The sequence below is a fragment of the Nannospalax galili genome, unplaced genomic scaffold, assembly GCF_000622305.1.
Source record: "Nannospalax galili isolate Female #2095 unplaced genomic scaffold, S.galili_v1.0 scaffold451, whole genome shotgun sequence".
Classification (NCBI taxonomy): Eukaryota; Metazoa; Chordata; class Mammalia; order Rodentia; family Spalacidae; genus Nannospalax; species Nannospalax galili.
The window spans coordinates 2939905-2960731 of NW_008331662.1; the positions used below are offsets into that span (position 1 = coordinate 2939905).

Sequence of the window (20827 nt, forward strand, 5' to 3'; positions counted from 1 at the left end):
GCCTCAAACTCAGAGAGATCCACTTGCTTCTGCCTTTTGAGTGCTGGGATTAAAGGCATATGCTATCATGCTGGTTCTGATACTTTATAAAATATTAGCTTTTTATGAATCATTTTTGAGATATTTAAAATAAATCTATGGGCATACATATTTTCACTGCTACTATATTTAACATAAATGATGGAGAATACATTTATAGACAGGTTTTTCAAATCACATGATTTGAAGCTGAAGCTTCAAATATTTAAAGCAAGCACTCTGGAAAAACATGGAATAATTGCTTACTGAACATATACATCTTTTCTATTACTCCTTGGATTGTAAGGATGGTTTTAAAATCAGCTGTAGTATTTAGCATCTGATCTGGTAAGAGAAGGCACACATATGTTGATGAAAATACTGAGAAGCTGGTAGGATTCTTGACAAAGCCCTGGTGTGATTGTTCATATACCCTTTGACATGGTAGATGCAAATATGAGGAATCAAACAATGAAAATGACACAGACCCCTAAATGCACTGGTTCTTACCTGGTGTAGACTGCTTCACCATGTTATGCATTAAGAAACAGAGCAGAACAAAGTAAAAACATGTACAATCTATTTAAGATTTAAGACATCTGACATATTCACTACAACTTAAAAAACTAGCAAAATCTATGCCATGGACGCCTTTCATCCCAGTGTTCAGGAAGCAGAGGCAGGTGGATTGCTGTGAGGTGGAGGCCAGCCTGGTTTACATATTGAGTTTGAGGTCAGCCGGGGCTACATAGAGATCATCTCAACAAAACAAAACAAAATGAAAAATCTTAGCCCTACACTAATAACAAGAAAGATTCGAATTTAGGATTTCTCTACAAGCATTAAAACAATGCTGGTACTCAAACCATTTAGGAATTAGAAAAGGAAAGTGATAAGATATTATATAACCAACAAAGAATCACCCAGAAAATGATGTATAGTTAATAAGAAAACAGGAAACTGACATGTTCATAGTCTGATGAATGCAGGTTTTGACAGGAAACAGTAGCTTCTAACTGCATGATAGTAAAAATTCAAACACTTAAAACTACTATTAGCAACCATTACAGCTAACTTTCAGTAAAATTCTCATTAACCTTTTAGAGCTGAACAGAAAGAAGCTGCAGAGATGGATTCTCTGAAGCTCCACCAGACTCCAGTCAGTAAGTGCCACCTATCTACTGTATTACCTAAACCACTACATGTTAAGATACATTTCTTTTGTGAAACAAAGAGTGCCATAATTTCAGTCTGTCGCCTACATATAAGGCATTAATAAGTAACAGAGAAATCTGTGCTGAGAAAATTTGATCACCTGGGCAAGTGCCCATGGGGCCAGAGGAGATAACATGTTCTCTCTGTGTTTGCTTTCTCTTAGGGACATTACAGGATATCACTAACTTGACAAAGTTTAGGGTTCACTTTTATACTTGATTTTAAAGAGACACAAATGATACTTTTCCAAGTTTCACCTCTGGGCAGAGGAATTCATCAAATTAATAAGATATTAATAAAAATATATTTGCAAGACACTTTTCAGTTAATGATGCATATTATTTCAAGTTAAAACCTTTTCTCCTGTGTGTGAATGAAGACTGCACAGTGCAGACAAGTACCATGTTCTGAGGTTCAAAAGACTGAGAGGAAGGACTGCATTGGGTATTTTGAAAGACAATCAATCCACAACAAAGCGGAAAAAGTCATCCACACACCAAAAAAAAAAAACTCCTAACCAAATGAACTTTGATCACTACTAGACAGGGTTTGAACTATTGAAGTGAGTCATGTGATAGCAAGCGAACTGCAAAACAGTTGCAGTAAGTTTCCAAGACTGAGTCAGATCAGATTGCAAAGCTCCATGTGCACATTTGCATTTTTGTAATCAATGTTTGTAAAACACAGAGTGATGGATTTTTAAGCTGAACATACCATTTCTGTAAGTGATATATAACATCAAAAATTAACTATATGTTAGACTTCATATGGGAAGGTAGAGGTAATGGCTGGTAATCATAAAGATTGTGAAGTTCTAAAGGTTTTATCCTCCTGCCCTGAGCACCATCCAAGTTGGTCAATAATTTTGTTGGATTCTTTATAGAATACTTTTAATAGTTTTTCCACTTTTCGGAATTTAAAATAAATGTAAATGGGAAATTATATGCTAACTTTTTCTCTTTCTCTTTTTTCCTCTTCTTTTCAGTGTGGCCAAACCTTAAACTCCTGAGCCTCCTGCCTCCATCTCCTAAGTACTGGGATTACAGGTATGTGCACCATCAACATCTAAACTTTTCTTAATTATCAGCTCCTTAAAAAATCTGTATTGCAAATATGACAAAGATTAAAACGAGCAACAAGAACCTAAACGAAAGGGTTTCCAAAGAACGAGAACAGGAAACCAATATAAGTAGCCATCTGGAGGTCATGACTTCTGAATCACCGTAGCCAAAGTTCTAACACTCAGAGCTTAAGAATTAGATGAAGTTAAAATACTGAGACATTTCATTCAAACAATACTTAAGTAGCTTAAACATTTTCAGTATAATTTAAGCAAGACATTAAAACACATAAAACATAGATTTTATGTAAAATATATAAAATGCAGCAGTTAATTCACATTTTCAGAAGCAGTAAAAAGCTACGTGCCAACACAGGTGAAAAGGGCAGAAAGCCTGGAATCATAGAAACTGATCCTGTACACTTTACTAGGAGAGGGGAGCCATCTACAGAGTCTGACTATTGTGCATAGGAAGCTCTATGCAGCCCTCGTGGGCAAGCACAATGAAATTGCTACCATGTCTTCTTGGCAGCTGACAGAGCTTGACAAAATTGAAACCATTAACAATATTTAGACAGGAGTATAATGTCAAGGGTGATGAGACTAGGAACATGTGAGGTCCTATGTAAATTTATAACCAATTACAGGAAATAAATCACTTCACACTTGTTTCACTCTGAACTTTTAAAGCTAGATCAAAGTACCACACACATTTCATTTGATTTAACCTTCAGTGGAAGCATTTCAAAAACTGTTAGCAAGATGCCTCATGGAGCTCTTCTTTTCTATCTGGACTAAATTATGTTAGGAGGAATTGTTCTTTGGAGCTATATGATGGGCTTTTATCAGCCCAGTTAACCAAACGTGTACTGACACACACTGCACTAGCTGGAAAGGTGAAGATGAACAAACCCAGGCTCCCACCATCAGTGTTAGTGTCTGAAAGAAAGGCCACAAACATCTGATTCCAGGATGCCACATAAGTGTCCAGCAAATCCACAGGAGAAGCCAGGCACTGGCCAGAAGGGAGTGTGCTGAAGAATGGAACAAGATGATAATGATGCCTGAGCCAAGTCTTGAAGGATGGGGGCTGGGAGGGGAAGTCCAGGCACAGGTGGTATGGTGAAAGGCCCAGAAGCCGGGGAATCATTATGTGTTGGGAAACAAGAAGTGGTTTGGCATGGCTAGATCTAGGTTGTAAGATGAAATTTGAGAAAAGCAGGGGTTAACCTGTAAAGAATCTCACTGTACACCGAAGAATAAGGACTTTACCATAAAAGTTATAGGGAGTCACTGAGCAGAGGAGTACTGTCATCAGTTCTACCTAATCACTTAAAACACTACCTGTGATTGTAATGTGTAACTGATTTATGGTATAGTTAGCTCAAAAGGATCACTTACTTGGCCTTTACTATGGTCCCCAGCATTGTCTTTAGTGCCTTTCTGGCATGAATTTAATTCCAGAGTTAATTTCTACAAGATAATTGAGATGTACAGAGGATAATTAATTTGCCCACACTAATACAGCTGCGGAGTCAACTATGTACCTGGAAAATCTCATACTGTGTATTTAGAAATAACCTAAATGTTTACAAATAAATTGGAATGTGGAATGGTAAAACAGGAAATCAAGAGCCAAGTCTGAATATGATATATTACAATTGCTAATCTCATTTAGTAGGTCAGTGATAGTGACCTTAAAATTTTCTAGGTGCCAGAACACTCAAGATACCTGATATGATTATGAATTCATTCTCAGAAGATGGACTCACATTAATGGACCCATGTTAGGAAATTTCTAGAAGACAAAGAATATGAATTTTTCAAAAACAGCTACAGGGGGGCTGGAGAGATAATGGTTCAGTGATTAAGAGCACTGGATGCTCTTACAGAGCACCTGGGTTCGGCTCCCAGAACCTACATGGCGGCCAACAGCCATCTGCAATCCCAGTTCCAGAGGATCTGATGCCTTCTTCTGTCCTCTGTGGGCACTTACATATATGGAGGCAAAACACTCATACACATAAAAATAAATAAAATTACAAAAATGGCTATTGAATCAGCAGGGAATAAGAGGCACATGTACTATAATCTCAGCACTTGGGAGGTAGAGGGAGGAAAATTTTGAGTCAGAGGCCAGCCTGGGCTACATAGCGAAAATCTGTCTCAAAAATGAAGGGGGGGGGGGGGGAGGGGGCATTACTGAGATATAGTCAACAGCCCATATAACTGAACAGATTTTAGTATAGCCACAGAATTGTGCAACCATTATCAAAATCAACCTTAAGATATTTTCATCAACCATAAAGAAGCCACGTATCTCTCAGCTACCACTCCTTGTCTCCTCAGCCCAAGGTAAGCACTGAGCTACTGCTGTCTCCATAGATTTATCTATTCTGGACTTTTTATGGAAATGCTATCATACGGTATGTGGTCTTTTGTGATTGATTTCTTGCACTTATCATCTAGATTGTAGTATGTATCTGTACTTCATTCTTTTGCTGCCTAATACCTTCCCATCATATGAATATACCGTATCTATTTATTCATTCATCAGGTGATCAACAGTGGAACTGTTTTTACTTTCTAGCAATATGAATAATGGTATGAATATTCACACACACATTTCGGTGTGGACATTTCCGTTCTCTTGGATACACAGCTAGAAGCGTAATTGCTAGGTGGACGGTCAATATGTTTAGCCAGATAAGAATATGAAGTATCTTCCAGTGTCTGTACCATTTTATACTCCCACCTGCTTTGTAGAGTTCAGATTTCTCCACAGCATTCCCAACATTTATTGCCTGTTTATATGCTCCTGGTTAGTGTGAACTAGTATCTTGCTGTGGTTCTGATTTTTATTCCTCTGATGGTCAATAATACTAGACAGATTTCCTTGTTTGGCCATTTGTAGACATATTTTGGAAAACAGTCTATTGAGATCTTTTATTTAGTTAACATGTATTTAATATATTCTAGAGCCAAATTTCTTATCAGACAAACGGTTAAACTTTTATTATTATTATTTTGTGTGGAAATGTAGGCGTACGCAGGTATGCATAGGCACAGCATGTGGAGGCCAGAGGTCAAAGTTAGATATCTTCCAAACCTGGAACTCACCAATTGGCTAGACTGACTGGCCAACAAGCCCCTGTAATCTTCCTATCCCCACCCCTTAGAGTTGGGATTGTGCCACCATGCTTGGCTTTTTACACAGGTGCTGGGATCTAAACTCAGGTCCTTTCCCTTGCACAGCAAGTATGTCAACCACTGAGCTATCTCCTCAACCCCAAGGGCTTAAAGTTTTATCTCCCATTCTTATAGCTGTCTTTTCATTTTCCTGATGGTGTTCTTTGAAGCATAAACGAACACAAAAGGCCACACCTGGCCAAAGTGTGGAGAAAAAGAGACTGCAGAGTATGGGTCTCCGGATAGGACTCCTGTATTAGTCTTAAATTTTTTATGTTCAACTAATCTGCTCTTTATTGCTTTTGGTGTCACATCTAAGACTAAGACTTTTAAATCCCATTTTCTTTTCCTGTAGAAATAATAGTTCAGTCTAGAAAGTCAGGTACTTGGTGTGCTCCATAGAAAAAAGGCTGAAAACCATTCTAGTGATATAGGAAATTGCTCCACTTTAACAAACATACTGAAGGAATATATTTAAAAATCAGAACACATATATCTGATAATAGCGTATACTTAGGATACATAAAGAACTCTGAAAACTCAATAATGAAAAAGACAATCTGGTTTCAAAATTGGTAAAGTACCTAAACAGTTCCCTAAATATAAATGGTCAATGGGCCTATGAGAAGATACTCTCTTTCCTTAAGCCAAGAGAGGAATACCCATTGGAACCACAGTGAGGTACCAGTACTCACTAAGATGGCCATCACCATACAGGCAGTACCAAATATTAGCAAGGATGTGGAGAGACTGGAAGCCTCACACATACCTGGTAGAGAAGAAAAACATTACAGTGGCTTTGGAAAGCAGTATGTTAGTTCTTCAGCTGGTAAATACAGTTTCCATATGACCCAACAAGTCTACTATTAAGTATATATTCAAATGCAAACAAAGGTTGAAAAAGTTTGTATGTGAATGCTCACAGTGGCATTATTCATGATAGCCAAATGGTGGAAATAAACCAAATGTCTATCAACTGTCAATGGTAAAATGTGGTATATTCATGTTTTAATATTATTAAACAATAAAAAAGAATGATGTGGCTGGGTATGGTGGGTTTAAGGCTGTCTGACCTATATACCTATATAATGAGTCCCAGGCCAGCCAGGGAGAAAGAAATAGAGACACATAGTATAATATAGACATATTATGCTAAATGAAAGAAGCCAGTTACAGAAGACCACATAGTATATGATTCCATTAATATATGTATCCAGTATCAGCAAAGTACTACAGAGATAGAAAGGAGATCAGTGGTTGACTAGGAATGAAGGAAAGCAGCTTGAAAGATACAAGGTAATGAGAAGTGACTGCTAATGGTTAAGGGTTTCTTTCTAGAGCAGGAAAAATGTTCTAGAATTGTGATGACGGTTGCACAGCTCTATGAATATACCTTTATCCACTGAACTCTAAACTTTATGAGTAAACTTTATCACATGATTATCTTGATAAAAGTGGTAATTTACATAAAAATAAGCATTCTGTGTGTATGTTTCCAACAGAGGTACTGCCAGGTTGAAAATAAGCAACTGTCTACTTAAGAAATAATTTTTAACTGATAAAAAAATTCACCAACAATGTAAACCTTCCACACCTGGCTCTTCCCACAGCAGAAATGAGGGCTACCCCTGTGGCCTTAAACAGAAAAAGATGCAATGCTTTAGGCTGAGGCATTAACTATAAAATGGACAGTCATGGATGTATTTCAAGTGTTCATCTTTTTTCCAGAAACTGTAATAATTCCTGTTAATCTAATTTTTCAAACATGTAAGACGTATACCACTCCTACTTTGTCACTGGGCACAAAACAAGCTTTCAGACAAGGTTAGTATCCCGCTCTTCCTCATCCTGAGGTGCTTGCAGGCTGCTCAGTTAAGATTGGGCATTTGCAAACCACATGACCTTATGAATGCTATCTTATCACATCACAGGTTCCTCACACTGACCACAACAACTTAAATCAGACAGGCAGCAAAGCAGCACAAAGTCTGTGACACGTACTATTGGTGTGATATTTCCAGCTGTCCTGTTTGTGGGAAGAGAAAATCTGATTATCTCATGTCCAACTGCATCTGTGAGATAGGAGTCATGAAAAGCACATGATTTACTGCGAGAAAGACTTCCAGCCACAGTTGAAAACTTTCAGCTTTTGTAAATCTGAGACAGCCAGCAGTTCATCTTTTATCAAACCTCCTTCAACTGACACTTTAATGCCTGGAAAACATTTTCAAATGCTCCTGGTTTGAAAAAAACATCAATATCGTGCTATTATTATTTTTTGAAGACCTAATGTTTAAAAAATAAGTCGCCAGCCAACAATGGTGGCACAAAGCTTTAATCCCGGTAGAGAGGCAGGTGAATCTCTGAGTTCCAAATCAGCCAGGGCTCCATAGTGAAACTCTGTCTCAAAGAAAAAAAGTCACTTGATCTGAAAGAAAATAAAGTTCCACCAATAACTGACCATATTTCAAAATCAAAGTTGAAGAAACTGGACTTCTTAATCTAAGAATGTACAACATGAAAAAACAAGTGTGAAGCACTGGGTAGTTTCGTGAGTAAGAGAATACCTCAATTCGATTTGAAAAGACTCAAACTGGCTCTATAACTCACCCCATGGACCAGACCAAGATCTCAAAAGGAATGCAACCCCAAACTATCAAAGCATAATCAAGGAAGTAGGCTGCATATTAGGGATTTCCTCTTGTTTAAGGAAGCTCTGTGAGGGACTGGCAATGTAGCTCAGGAGGCCAAAGCTTGCCTGGCATGTGCAAGGCCCTGGATGCCAGCTCCAGCAAAAAAGCTGGGGGGGGGGGGGTTTAGCTTTATCCAGTAGGTCAACTTCTATGATTGCTCTTTTCAGTTCCATGTCTTCAGTGAGCAGGAAAGCTTCTCTCCTGGCCTCAGGGCCCCTCTCTACTGACTTCTCTGCTGCTTCTGTACTTCCTCATCTCCTTTGTGAGCTTTTTACCTCGAAATCTTTGCACATATACACCTCTGCCTGAAATACTCCCTTACTCTCCTCTCCCTAGCTATGTTCTATGCTTTTAATATGTAGCCCAGGCAGTCCCACACTAGAGATTTGTGTGTATGTGCATGTATGTGTGTACATGTATCTGCAGAGGCCAGAGGAGGACTTTGGGTGTCCTGCTCCATCCCCCTCTGCCTTACTCCTTTCAGACAGAGTCTCTCACTGAACCTGAAGGTTGGTTGTTGTCTTGCAAGCCCCAGGGACTCTCGTCTCTCTGCTCCTCACAAGAGCTGAGGTCACAGGTAATGCATGGCAACATTCAGGGCACCATGACATGGGTGTTGGGATTCAAACTCAGGTCTTCATGCTTGCTTCTAACTGCTAAGCCACCATCTTTAGCCTACACTAAAGACTTTCCGGCATAGTTTTAGGCCAGACTCCCACGTGGTTCTACCACAGCGCTGCCCATACTGCCTTCTTACTCTACCAGTTGCAACTTCTTGAACCATGACATTCATATACTTTGCCTAGCCTCAGGATAGAAAGAACTTTATGAACCATTTAGTTTAACTGCTTTAGGATGAAGAAACTGAAGCAATAGCTAAGGCATGCCTAGGAACTAAATGTTTGGTATTGGATGGATCTATGAAGTAAGTTGACATCCTATGGTCACATGATCAGTGGCGAAGTGGAGCTGACTAGAGTCCACAGCTCTAAAGATAACAGTTTCCCAATCATTTCTAGAAAGATAGAGAAAAAAGTCATGCAAAATCTGGAAACAAAACTTTACCAAAGCAAAACACCCAGAGGCACACACACAATTGCACACACTTCCAGAGTGTCTATTAAAAACCAAGTAAGGGGCTGGAGAGATGGTTCAGCGGTTAAGAGTACTGGCTGCTCTTGCAGAGGACCCAGGTTCAATTCCCAGCGCCCACATGGTTGCTAACAACTGCCTGTAACTCCGGTTCCAGGGGAATCTGATACCCTCTTCTGGCTTCTGTGGGCACTGCACGTATGTGGTACCCTTATATACATGTAGGCAAAACACTCATATACATAAAGTAAAACCAAAAAACAATAAAAAAGAATGGCTACAAATCACTATTAAAAATCTATTATCATAGGGTTCACAGTTAGCTATATTTTCTTACAAAAATATTGGTTGTCATTTGCCTTTATTTCTCATAACATAAACAGTCTTTTTGGAGAAAGGGTCTCACTGTGAATCCCACGATGGCTTGAAACTTTCAGTAATCCCCTCGCCTCAGCTTCTTGAGTGCTAGGATTATAGATGTAAGCCACTAACAGCAACTTTCTATGTGGTAGGTCTAAGGTTTGTTTTTCTTCCCCCTCCCCACTCTCCAAGACAGGGTCTTACTTTGTAGCCTAGGTTGGCCTAGAACTCACTATGCAACTCAGGTTGGCCTCAAATTCCCAGGAATCCTACTGAGTCAGTGTCTTGAGCACTGAGATTACAAGTGTGAGTCACCATGCCTGGTGTAAGTTTCTTGACATGTAATTTCCACACTAATCATCATCAGTAATTCTAAGGACCATCTTTTAACACATTTACTAGTCAGTTCTGACAAACACTGCTTTGGTACTATACATCTGAAGTCTAGATATTCTCATGCCATAAAAAGTGCTATTCAGAAGCTTACCATTTAGTACTAGACGGCTCAGAAGTGATCCAAAACTAATGAGGTTGAGGGAGGGAGAAAGGAAGATGGAGAAGGGAAGGGAAGGGGGAGGGGGAGGGAGAGAGAGAACCACACTGGAGCCAGCTTGAGGGAATTCCTATTAGCCAAATTTGGGACAATGTGAACACCAAGAGAATGTAATCAGAATTGAATTCATGAGTTCTATTATAGTGCCAGGACTCTTAAGAGACTAGGCATATAAAGCTGAATAAGACACAATTGTTACTGTCAATATGCATTTTAGGTTGATTCTAAGCCTCAAAGGAAATATAAACTACTTAGGAAAACAAGTCAAAGTACTGTGTTACCTCCCTTTCTGAGCTATGAACTGCTATTAAGAGTACCATACAGACTTTATCAGACTGGCTTTTCCATTTCCCCCAGAAGACCACAAATTCCTTGAAAATAAAGCTAAACTACATTTTCTAGTGTCTAGTACAACATATAGTGTCTAGTCTGAAAATTCCCACCAATACAGCTTAACATCCAAGTCTAACTTTATAATTTACCTGCTCTATTCTTTGGCCAGTGTGGTATGTCCCTTGAAGAAATTTATTGGGCTCTTTAATTCCAAATACCGGATTCCAGAAACTAGGGGTTTCCTAGTTTTAAATCGACTATACATTTTCTAAATTGGTTACTTTCTCAGATTTTACCCTAGAACATTCATTCTGGAAGCACAGACTACTTGACCACTTTTAATTTATATTCCTAAGAGATCTCCTTATATTCTCTAAGATCTGGTACCTTTTCTTTTTTTCTTAAATTTTCAATTTTTCTTCTCATCTCTAAGTGGCTTTTCTCTCATCCTACTCCCTCCCACAAGACCTATGTTGTTGTTAAAGCTCTCATGAATCAACTCCAGTTCCTAATAAAACCACTGCACTAGAAGCAGATATTTTCATGAACATGTTTAAAATGCCTGTGATCTACATAGCAGGAATGAGATAAAACAAATGCACATGACTGTATGTAGAACATACTCTTCATACAAATAATTCATGAGACTGGAGAGTGGTTTAAAATTACTGATTAAGGCAAGGCATCCTATGTAGAAATATTATAGCTTTTCCCTGAATGTGGTAAATTAGGTTATTTTCTGATGCAAGGAATGAGTACAAAGATATACAGGCTGAGATATTAGGGGAAAAAAAAGAGACGTAATTACCAGAAGTCTGGCCAGCAGTTATACTATAATTCTTCATACAGAATATATTGAATAGTTAAATTAATTTAGCTAACACATCTGTGGATAAGAGTTTATTTCTTAAAAAGCAGGCATATATGGATTGTGTTGACTATTTTCCTCTAGTTCTGTTCCAGAAATATCAGATTTGGCTAGAAAATATCAGTTGCCTCGGTCTAGAAAGTCATCTAATCTTTGTAAGATTTTAGGAGCCCCTACTAGAAACTGAAGAACTTGCAGCATCATATTAAATTCCCTAATCCTGGGTACAATGAATGAGAGTCCACAATCTGTAGAAGAAAGGTCAAGAATGTCAGAGTGGGTTTCTACTACTAAACAGTGGATTCTCATCTGAGAGAAGTGACTCATTTGATTCAATGAAACAAACATGAAACCCCTACTATATTTATATGTGATGGCTACACAGATCATCAGGACTGTGTTGGGAATGTTGCAGGTCAGATGCCTTTTGCATGGATAATAATTTGATTTCATTTACTGATAGCTGTGTCACTATGAGTAGATCCCTTAACTCTTGGTGCCTCAACTTCTTCACTTATCAAATGAAAATTTACGTAAATTTTAAAAACTCTTCTGGCCTGGGCTGGAGAGATGGCTCAGTGGTTAAGAACACTGATTTTTTCTTGCAGAAGACCTGGGTTCGATTCCCAGAACCCACATGGCAGCTAACAACTGTCCACAACTCCAGTTCCAGGGGATCTGACAGCCTCTTCTGTCCTCTGCAGGCCTTGCACGACACAGGTGCACTTACCTACATGCAGATAAAACACACATAAAATAAAAATAATAATAATAAAAAAAACAAAAAAACACTTCTGGCCTAAAAAGATATGTGAATCTTAAATCTTGGCACTAAGTACTGCTATAGCTTGGATCTTATGTGTCCCACAGAGGACCATGTATCTAGGGTGGCACATTAGGAGGTCCCATAACCTTTAGAAGATGGTCTTAGGCTGGGGATGTAGTGCTTGCCTAGCACCCACAATGCCAAAAACACAACACTCTTTCTCAGAGGAAAGCAAAAGAGCACATGCAAGAACCAGCTAGCACCTAAGCAGGTCATGGGGGGAAGCGCCCCTGACAGCAACTATGGGACCCTGGGATCCCCTCACTCTCCTATACTTCCAACCCATGGGATGAATGGTTTTGTCCCATAACACGTTGCTGCAATGATGTGTTGCCTCAGGAAGTCCTTGAAGTAACAAAACCAACTAATCATGGACTAGAACCTATAGATCTGTGAACTAAAGTACATGCTCTCTCTTTATGAGTTTATTATCATTAGGCATTTGTTACAGTGACAGAAAGCTAATAAGCATTTTAGGGGTTGTGGATGCAGCTAGGTGATAGAATGCTTATCTACCATGCATAAGGCCTGTAGGGGGGAGGTTGAGTGAGGGAGTTTGATCCTCGGGTCCAAATAAATAATCTAAAAAAAAAACATTTTATGTAGTGATATTATTCAAGACATAATAAAACTATATGTTGGGTGTGGTGACACGTATCTTTGATCTCAGCACTCAGGAGGCAGAGGCAGAGGCAGGCGGATCTCTGAGTTCAAGGCCAGCCTGGTCTTACATAGTGGAATTCCAGGCCAGCAGGGGCTACAGGGAGCCCTTGTCTCAAAAAGACCAAAACACAAACAAACTGTACATGGTACAATAATTAAAATGAAACTTTAAACTATAAATGGGGTTGTAAGATTTATAAACCGTAATATACATTTAAGGGTGTTAAGGCATTTTCTCATTTATAAATATGATTGCTTGCTGTGTACCTGAAACCTTTTAGGAAGCAAAGAAAAATAATTTTCTTTTCTTTGTCTTTTTGAGACAGGGTCTCCCTGTAACCCTAGCTAGTCTGGAATGTACCAGGGGGTCCTTGAACTCACAGAGATCCACCTGCCTCTGCTTCCCTAGCTAGGTCTAAAGGTGTGCGCCACCACGCCCAGATGAAAAACTATTTTCTTGCTCTGAGGCTTGTGTGAGCTCTTGCCTGGGGCTGTGCACTGCTCCAGGGACAGGAAACATACTTCCTTTTATTCGGAAGCTGCTACTCTAGGAAAACTAATCTTTTTCTACTATAAGAACAAATGACAACTTAAAACTCTACATATTAATTTAAAAAATATTTTATTCATGATTTTCATTCTTTGTGTATGAGTGTATTGCCTGCATGTGTGTAAGTGCACCCATGTTGTGCAACGCCCATAAAGGCCAGAAGAGGGCATCAGATCCCTTGGAACTGAAGTTACAGATGGTTGTTACTCAGGTCCTCTGCAAAAATAACCAGTACTCTTAACCACTGAGCCATCTCTCCAGTACCCTACATATTAATTTTAAACATTAAATTTTTCTTGGAGATTAAAATCCAACCATCAGCACAATAGAAAACACCATCTGTGAGTCTTATTTCTACCTCCAGAAGTATACTGCTGCTGTTCATATAGTTTGTGTGTAGGGATGCCAATTCTATTCTTGGGGAACTATTAAGAAACATACCCAGAGCTCTAAATAGCTAAAGAAAATTAAGACATGAAAACAAGCAGTAGGGAATAAGCATGCAGTTAAAGAAACAAAAGACTTGGAACTAAAGAGATAGCTTAGTGGGTAAATGTACTTGCTATGCAAGACTGCCGACCTGAGTTCGATCTGACCTGAGTTTGGTCCCCAGACCCCACATAAAGATGAAAGGAAAGAATCAAACAAGTACAGTCTGCTCTATTTCAAATATATTTAGTATTTTTGTTTGTTTTTCTGCCTTTTGTTTTTCAAGACAGGGTCTCATTAGCTCAAACTGGTCTCAAACTCCTTGTATGGTTGATGATCCTAAACTTCTGATCCTTTTGTCCCCACGTCACCCAAGTGCTGGGAATTAAAGGTGTACATAACCATGCCAGGCTAAATATTTTGGTTTTTAAAGACTGGTATTCAAATAAGTCTTTTCTTGGTGATAGGGTCTCTCTATGTAGCCCTGGGTAGCCTTAACCTCACTATGTAGCCTAGTAATCCTCATGCCTCAGCTCCTATAGTGCTGGGTTTACAGGCATATGTCACCATGCCCAGCTGTAATGTCTTTAAAAACAATGAAAAAGCTCCTCCAACTGAATACCAGCAATCATTTCCTATTGCCTACTACCTTCTAGCTTGAAAGGTTCACCAGAACCTCTGTACTCAGTCTACCCTCCCTTCCCATGACTTAGTCACATGAATTCTTGTCAGATTCGGTCTCTGAGTTCCAAACCTTGTTCTCATGTTCACTTCTGAGCCTTCTGTGTGTCACCAATGTCTGTGCACTTTCCAGCACCATGACTTCTAACAGGGACCTTTTTAAGCCAAGGAATTCAGCTATTCTGAACTGTAAAACCCATACCTCATCACAAAATTCTAGTCTTTAATTTGGATCTAGCTCTTTAACAGTAGAACATTTTACTCTGCTATCAATTTAGTCTTCAAGTTTGTATAAGAAACTGCTTTCAAAAGTCTTATATGAGAAAACATTAGGCAGTGGCTCACACCTATAATCTCGCTCAGGAGGCTGAGGCAGAAAGATTGACAGTCTGAAGCCAATCTGGGGTACAAAGCAAGATCCTGCCCCCCAAAACAAACAAAAAGCTCACTAAGGTTAAATAACATGTGAATTATTTTCTGTCAATCCTGATGAGGAAAATATTTTTAGTCACAGCACAAGACAGACAAAATTAATGCCTATTAATTTTAAAGCTAGTATTAGAAATAATCTATGTATAATTTTATTAATTCAGCAATACTAAAGTTTTCTTTAAGAACTTAAATGGGAGATTGTTTTATTTTAGTCAAAATTTCTGTCAAGAACATCTGGGCACAAGGAATAATTTCTAGAGTTTTCAAAAGAGTAAAAATCTCTAGAACATGCTTATATGGAACTTGTCTGTAGATCAAACACAATTACTAAAAAAAGCACATTTGAATAGAAGATAATATTTAAGATCCTGAATCCCTCAAATATTATCATAGCTAAATATGAGTATTTCTAGGAATTGCTACTTATATTCCAAAGAAAATCAAATTGAACCATATATAATAGCTATCACTGCTTTTTAAGTTTTGTCTTTTTTTCACTTGGAATGTATTCTTTGACTGACTGACTACCTGCAGGAAGTTATCACCCCAAACACTCAGACTTAACTAAAGGATGTAAGGCCAGGAAAGGGCAATGTCCACACTTGTTTCTTTGAGGTTTAAATTCATCTAGTGGCCAGAAGGAGTTTCCTTCTTTCTTCTTCATTTTTTACAGCAAATCTCAAGCTTATGCTTTCCTTTCATGTCTCATTACTGTGAAAAACATTGCTTTATAAAAATGCAAAATAAGAAATATAATCTTTTATTTATGTCGTCAGATATTTATCATAGAAAATAATAAAGGACAAGGTAATCAACCTAGAGCTACACTAACAAAAAGTATTTCTTTAGTTAAAACAGAGTTGTTTAAAATAATGTAATTAGCCCAATATCTAGTTCAATTCTGAAAATTTCATGAGCTGAATTTCACAGATTCTAGGTAGTGCCAGTTTAAAGAGCATTCAAATACTAAGAAATCTGTTAACTGATATTAGGCAAGTATCCTTTTTTGCAATCTCAGTAATAGCACCATGAAGGGGGAAAAGGGGGCAAGAGTAAAAAGACTTCCCTCTATACAACGGTAATTTTTACTATAACTGAAGTAAAGTTTAGATCAGGGTAACTAATAAGGGTCAGATCTCTCTCTCTCTCTCTCTCTCTCTCACACACACACACACACACACACACACACACATTAATCATAAGTTACTCATTTGAACACAATAATCCTTTTTAAAAAGACATTTTTCTAAAATACTATTATAATCATGAATTCATAGACAATGTTTAGCATGAAAAAGTCAGCCATATAATCAGTAATAAAGTGTTACACTTAGAGAGGAAGGAAGAAAGAAATATGTAAAGATCAAAATTTATCACTTACCTCATGATTCAGCTCTGCTATCTGATCTTTCAGTTCCCTAATATACTGGTTAGAATCCGACTTGTTAAGCTGTCCTTGAAGCTTTCCCTCTTCTTTCTGGTTTTTTGATAATATAACAAAGCAAAAGCATGAGCCAGTTTTTATAGCATGGACTCAGATATTTCAAGACACAGAGCGGTACAAGTGCACATCCTTTAATTAGCTGAATTCTGATCAAATCCATTTTATCTCTGAAAAATAATTCATAGTGAATTAAACTTAGTGTTTTTAAAATATGCTTAAAGGATGTTTTCAACCCCCACAATTTGTAAAATATACCTTCAAGAGCCTTAGAACTCAATGATTAAACAAGGTCCTCTATTGACAAAAGTACCCAAGAATTTCAGAGCCATTTATATAACTATTTTGTCAGGCAGATATTTTTCTATCCGGATCATAAGAGAGTCAGTGCCTAATCAAGAAGCTGAAAAGACTCCCACAGTTACACCTGGAATCCGCCTTTACAGAAACAGAGAAAGGGAGACAGAAAAAAGCTCTCTAAGTTAACTCTAAAAAATGGGTAACTGGCTGTTGCTCAGGAATGTGTACTGGGAATTTGCAGCTGATTAAAAGATGCTCCTGGGAAAAAGATGTGGTGGCACACACCTTTAATCCCAGCACTTGGGAGGCACAGGCAGGTAAATCTCTGAGTTTGAGGTCAGCTGGATCTACATAGTGATACCCCGTCTCAAGAAAACAGAGTAGCCGGGCATGGTGGCGCATGCCTTTAATCCCAGCACTTGGGAGGCAGAGGCAGGCGGATCGCTGTGAGTTCAAGCCCAGCCTGGTCTACGTAGTGAGGTCCAGGACAGGTGGGGCTACAGGGAGACCCTGTCTCAAAAAGACCAAAAAAAAAAAAAAAAAAAAAAAACCCAACAGAGTGAGGGGGCATCAGGCATAGATACTCAGTGGTTAAGAACACTGGCTACCCTTACAGAGGACCTGGGTTCAGTTCCCAGCATACACGGCGGCTAAAAACCATTTAACTCCAGTAGTGCCCTCTTCTGACCTCTGTAGGCAATGCATGCATGTGGTATACTTACATACATGCAGGCAAAACACGCATACACATAAAATAAAAATAAATTAAACAAAAAACAAAGAGAGATGCTCCTGGAGCTGGAAAGATACCTCATTAGTGGGGAGTGCTTGCTGCTCTTGCAGAGGCCCTGAGTTCACCCCGCACCCATATCAGGTAGCTCACTCCAGCTCCACAGGATCTGACATCCTTTTCTGGCCTCCATGGGCAGCCAAACACATGTACACATACACATACCCCTACACTAACACACCTTCACTCTAATATTTAAATAAAAGAAATCTTTCACCAATGCTCCTGACGATAACAGTTTCTGAAGAGAATTGGGGTCATTTTTCAGGGCTACAAATTGGGAAAGGGGGGGGGCTGCCTTTTTCCTTACATCATAGAAAACAAATGTAAACTTAAAAAAAAAAAGAGTTCCTTTAAGAGTGAAAGCAGATTGTTTTTTTTAAAAAAATGACTTCACATTATTTATACTTAGGAAACAAAGTGTTGATGCTTAAAATATTCAGAAGCTCTGACCTAGAGACACCTGCTGAATCTAAGTTACTCCTGATACCAAAAGAGTATGCACTTACTTTTAACAGTTGCCACTACTCTGTTTCTTTCCATGGGGACAACCCTTGTTAAATAGTTTTTAGTACATGCATACTCAAACACACATGAATACACACCTTTTCAAAATACCACATTACAGTCAGTACACATGCTGCTCTGCACTTGGCTATTTATCTCTTAACAGTAGAAGCTGAATGTATAGAACAAGGTATACACTGTGATTTCAGGAGTTCTGAATCCTGGTAAGTTACATTAGTGTTATTTGAGTTTTCATAGGCTTTTAAAAGTTGGTTTTAAAATTCCCTTGGAGTAAAGGCTTATAGGGAAGAGCATTTTTCAGTGTAGTGATTTTGCTGTCTTTCAAAATCACAATAGGATGAGTCCTTGAACATCTCCTTCAGATCTTTAAATGCATCCAAGTCCACCTTCTATTTTATATCTACATAATTTCCCCAAATATCCTCATCAGGAAGAAGCAGGAACTAGAATTGCTCCAACAACAGAAGGGATAGTTAACCTACAGAGTCAGGAAACCAGTCCCACGAGACTGCACTTCTCAGTCAACTGTTCTTGCTACTTCCTCCACATCCTTAACTGTACTCAGGCTGTTCTCCAAATCCTTGCATCAAATTATCTTTTAAAAAATATTTTATTTAGCCAGGCATAGTGGCACACGCCTTTAATCCCAGCATTCGGGAGGCAGAGACAGGTGGATCTCTGTTGAGTTCAAGGCCAGCCTGGTCTACATAGTGAGTTCCAAGCCAATTGGGGCTACAGGGAGAATTTGATAGAATTGTTTACCCTAATTTATAACATCCTCAAATGAGAAACACTGAAGCAAACAGTAGAAATTTATGCAAAACTCCAAGCAAAACAGCTTTCTCAGATTTGTTCAGAGTATTTACTTGAATATTTATTTTTAGCTTCTGCTAACTTAACTGGGAATTACAATATAAGAGGAATTAAAGATGAACGGCTTCAGCCCTTTGCATTTATGATCCACATTATAATTCATAACAGTCTAACTCACTTGTACTTAGGCTTTAAAGACTATAGAATGACTATAAATTACTGTAGTAATTTACATCTATTCTTTCCTATGGGAAAACTTGGAATGAAAAAAATAATTCTGGAAAAATAGTACTCAGTCAATCTGTTCAACAAAAAGCAGCCAAGTGACTCCAAAGATGCTTCCCCCAAATGTGGGTTTAGGGCATAGGTAAAAATTATTGCTAAGGCACTAAACTTCACAATAAAAAAGATGGAATGTTTTAATGAAGAAAAGGAGAGCCACCTAAAACATATGTGAAAAATCCAAGATAATCTCAGATTTTATGACTAAAAAAGAACCACCACAAAAATCAAAACAACAAAACCCCCAAAGAAAAAAGAACAAAAACACCCCCTCAAACAGGTACTAAGGATATAAGCTCAGTGGTATAGTGCTTGCTTAGCATGTGTGAAGTTCTAGGTTCAATCTCTAGTAACACAAAACAAACAACAGCAACAAGTCATATTCCTTGAACTTCTAGACACTGAATAAAAAGAATTTCAAAGAGAATAATTTGGATTTCTTTTGTAAAATTTTTACATATACCCAGGCTCTAGTTAGAAGTCCAGAGCAAAACAATTATTATTTCAGAATACTTTTTACATATTAACAGCACACCAGTATTGCAGTTAAAAAGCTGGGCCTGTGGTATTGAGATTCTATAGTCTACATTAAGGGGATAGATGATATTTCAAAAGTAGAAGTAAAAACTCAGAAATACCTTAAATGCTATTTAGTGAATAAATGTATTAAATGACCTGTTCTCTATAAATCTATGATTTTTTATGCCCTATAAGCAGGTTTTCATTTAAATTTTTTTTAAAGCCATTTATGAAAGATCCTCTTTCAGTTTAAAAACTGAATATATATTCACAATGTAAAATATACTAAAGAATTAGTATGTTCTAAGAGTATATATTAATTTAATATCACATAAAATAGTTCATTCAATTGTTTAATGTTTAAGATTTTTTTCCAAGTATTTTTATTGCTTTCTATTTTCAAACAATGTCCATATGTTTGTTTCTGATAAGCAGGTGGGAAAATGTCAGCTACACTAATAAATTTACCAGAAACCTGCATTTTCTTGAGGTTTTCTTTTGGTCTAGCTGATAACAACAGATTGCCAACTCATTGGTTTCCTAAGTAAAACTAATTGGTAAGTAACAAGCTTAAGAAAAAGACCCAGTTTTCCACATTTTGGCATTCTGTGCTTTCACTGAGTTGACCTTACATACATACCTTTTGTCATATGACAAATGAAACTTAGAAGCATAAAGTAGTATTTTTAAAAGGTATAGATGCACATCCAGTTAGGTGTTCCATGAGAATGGATTTATATTAAGGTCTTAAGCCAGAGAGTTTTATGTATGTATGAGGCTTTAAATAAAAAGTCAACAGTAACTTGGCTAAAGATATGCATATTTAAGGGTTTAGGAACAAAGAATAACAATGCAATTCACTTTCAAATGCATCTAAAAATAAGATGGCTAAGGGCTAGAGAGATGGTTTAGTGGTTAAGAGCACTGGCTGTTCTTGCAGACTCTGGTTTGATTCCCAGCACCCACATGGTGACTAAACAACTGTCCTAACTCCAGTTCCAAGGGATTCAAACCCTCTTCTGACCTCCTGGGGCATTCCACGACATGGGCGCACTCACATGCAAACAATACACTCATATATATAAAATTAAAATAATAAAAATATTTCTTAAAAAGATGGGCTAGAGCTGGGTGTGGTGGCACACACCTTTAATCCCAGCACTCGGGAGGCAGAGGCAGGCAGATCTCTGTG

The 20827-nt window shown here is 38.0% G+C and overlaps 1 protein-coding gene across 6 annotated transcripts in view; it reads right to left on the bottom strand.

Annotated features, from left to right (window-relative positions):
* The window catches only part of Evi5 (ecotropic viral integration site 5), a 223570-nt gene that overhangs the window by 14095 nt on the left and 188648 nt on the right, over positions 1-20827 (bottom strand). For 4 of the 6 annotated variants that reach the window (XM_008826836.3, XM_008826834.3, XM_029560499.1 and 1 more), the window contains one exon: positions 16344-16439. The exons of 1 other annotated variant lie outside the window; for it this stretch is intronic. In XM_008826836.3, coding sequence (XP_008825058.1) covers positions 16344-16439 — 96 coding nt within the window. Of the gene's footprint in view, positions 1-528; positions 539-16343; positions 16440-20827 lie in introns of all 6 variants that reach the window. One more of the 6 variants, XM_008826838.3, reaches the window with a different exon arrangement.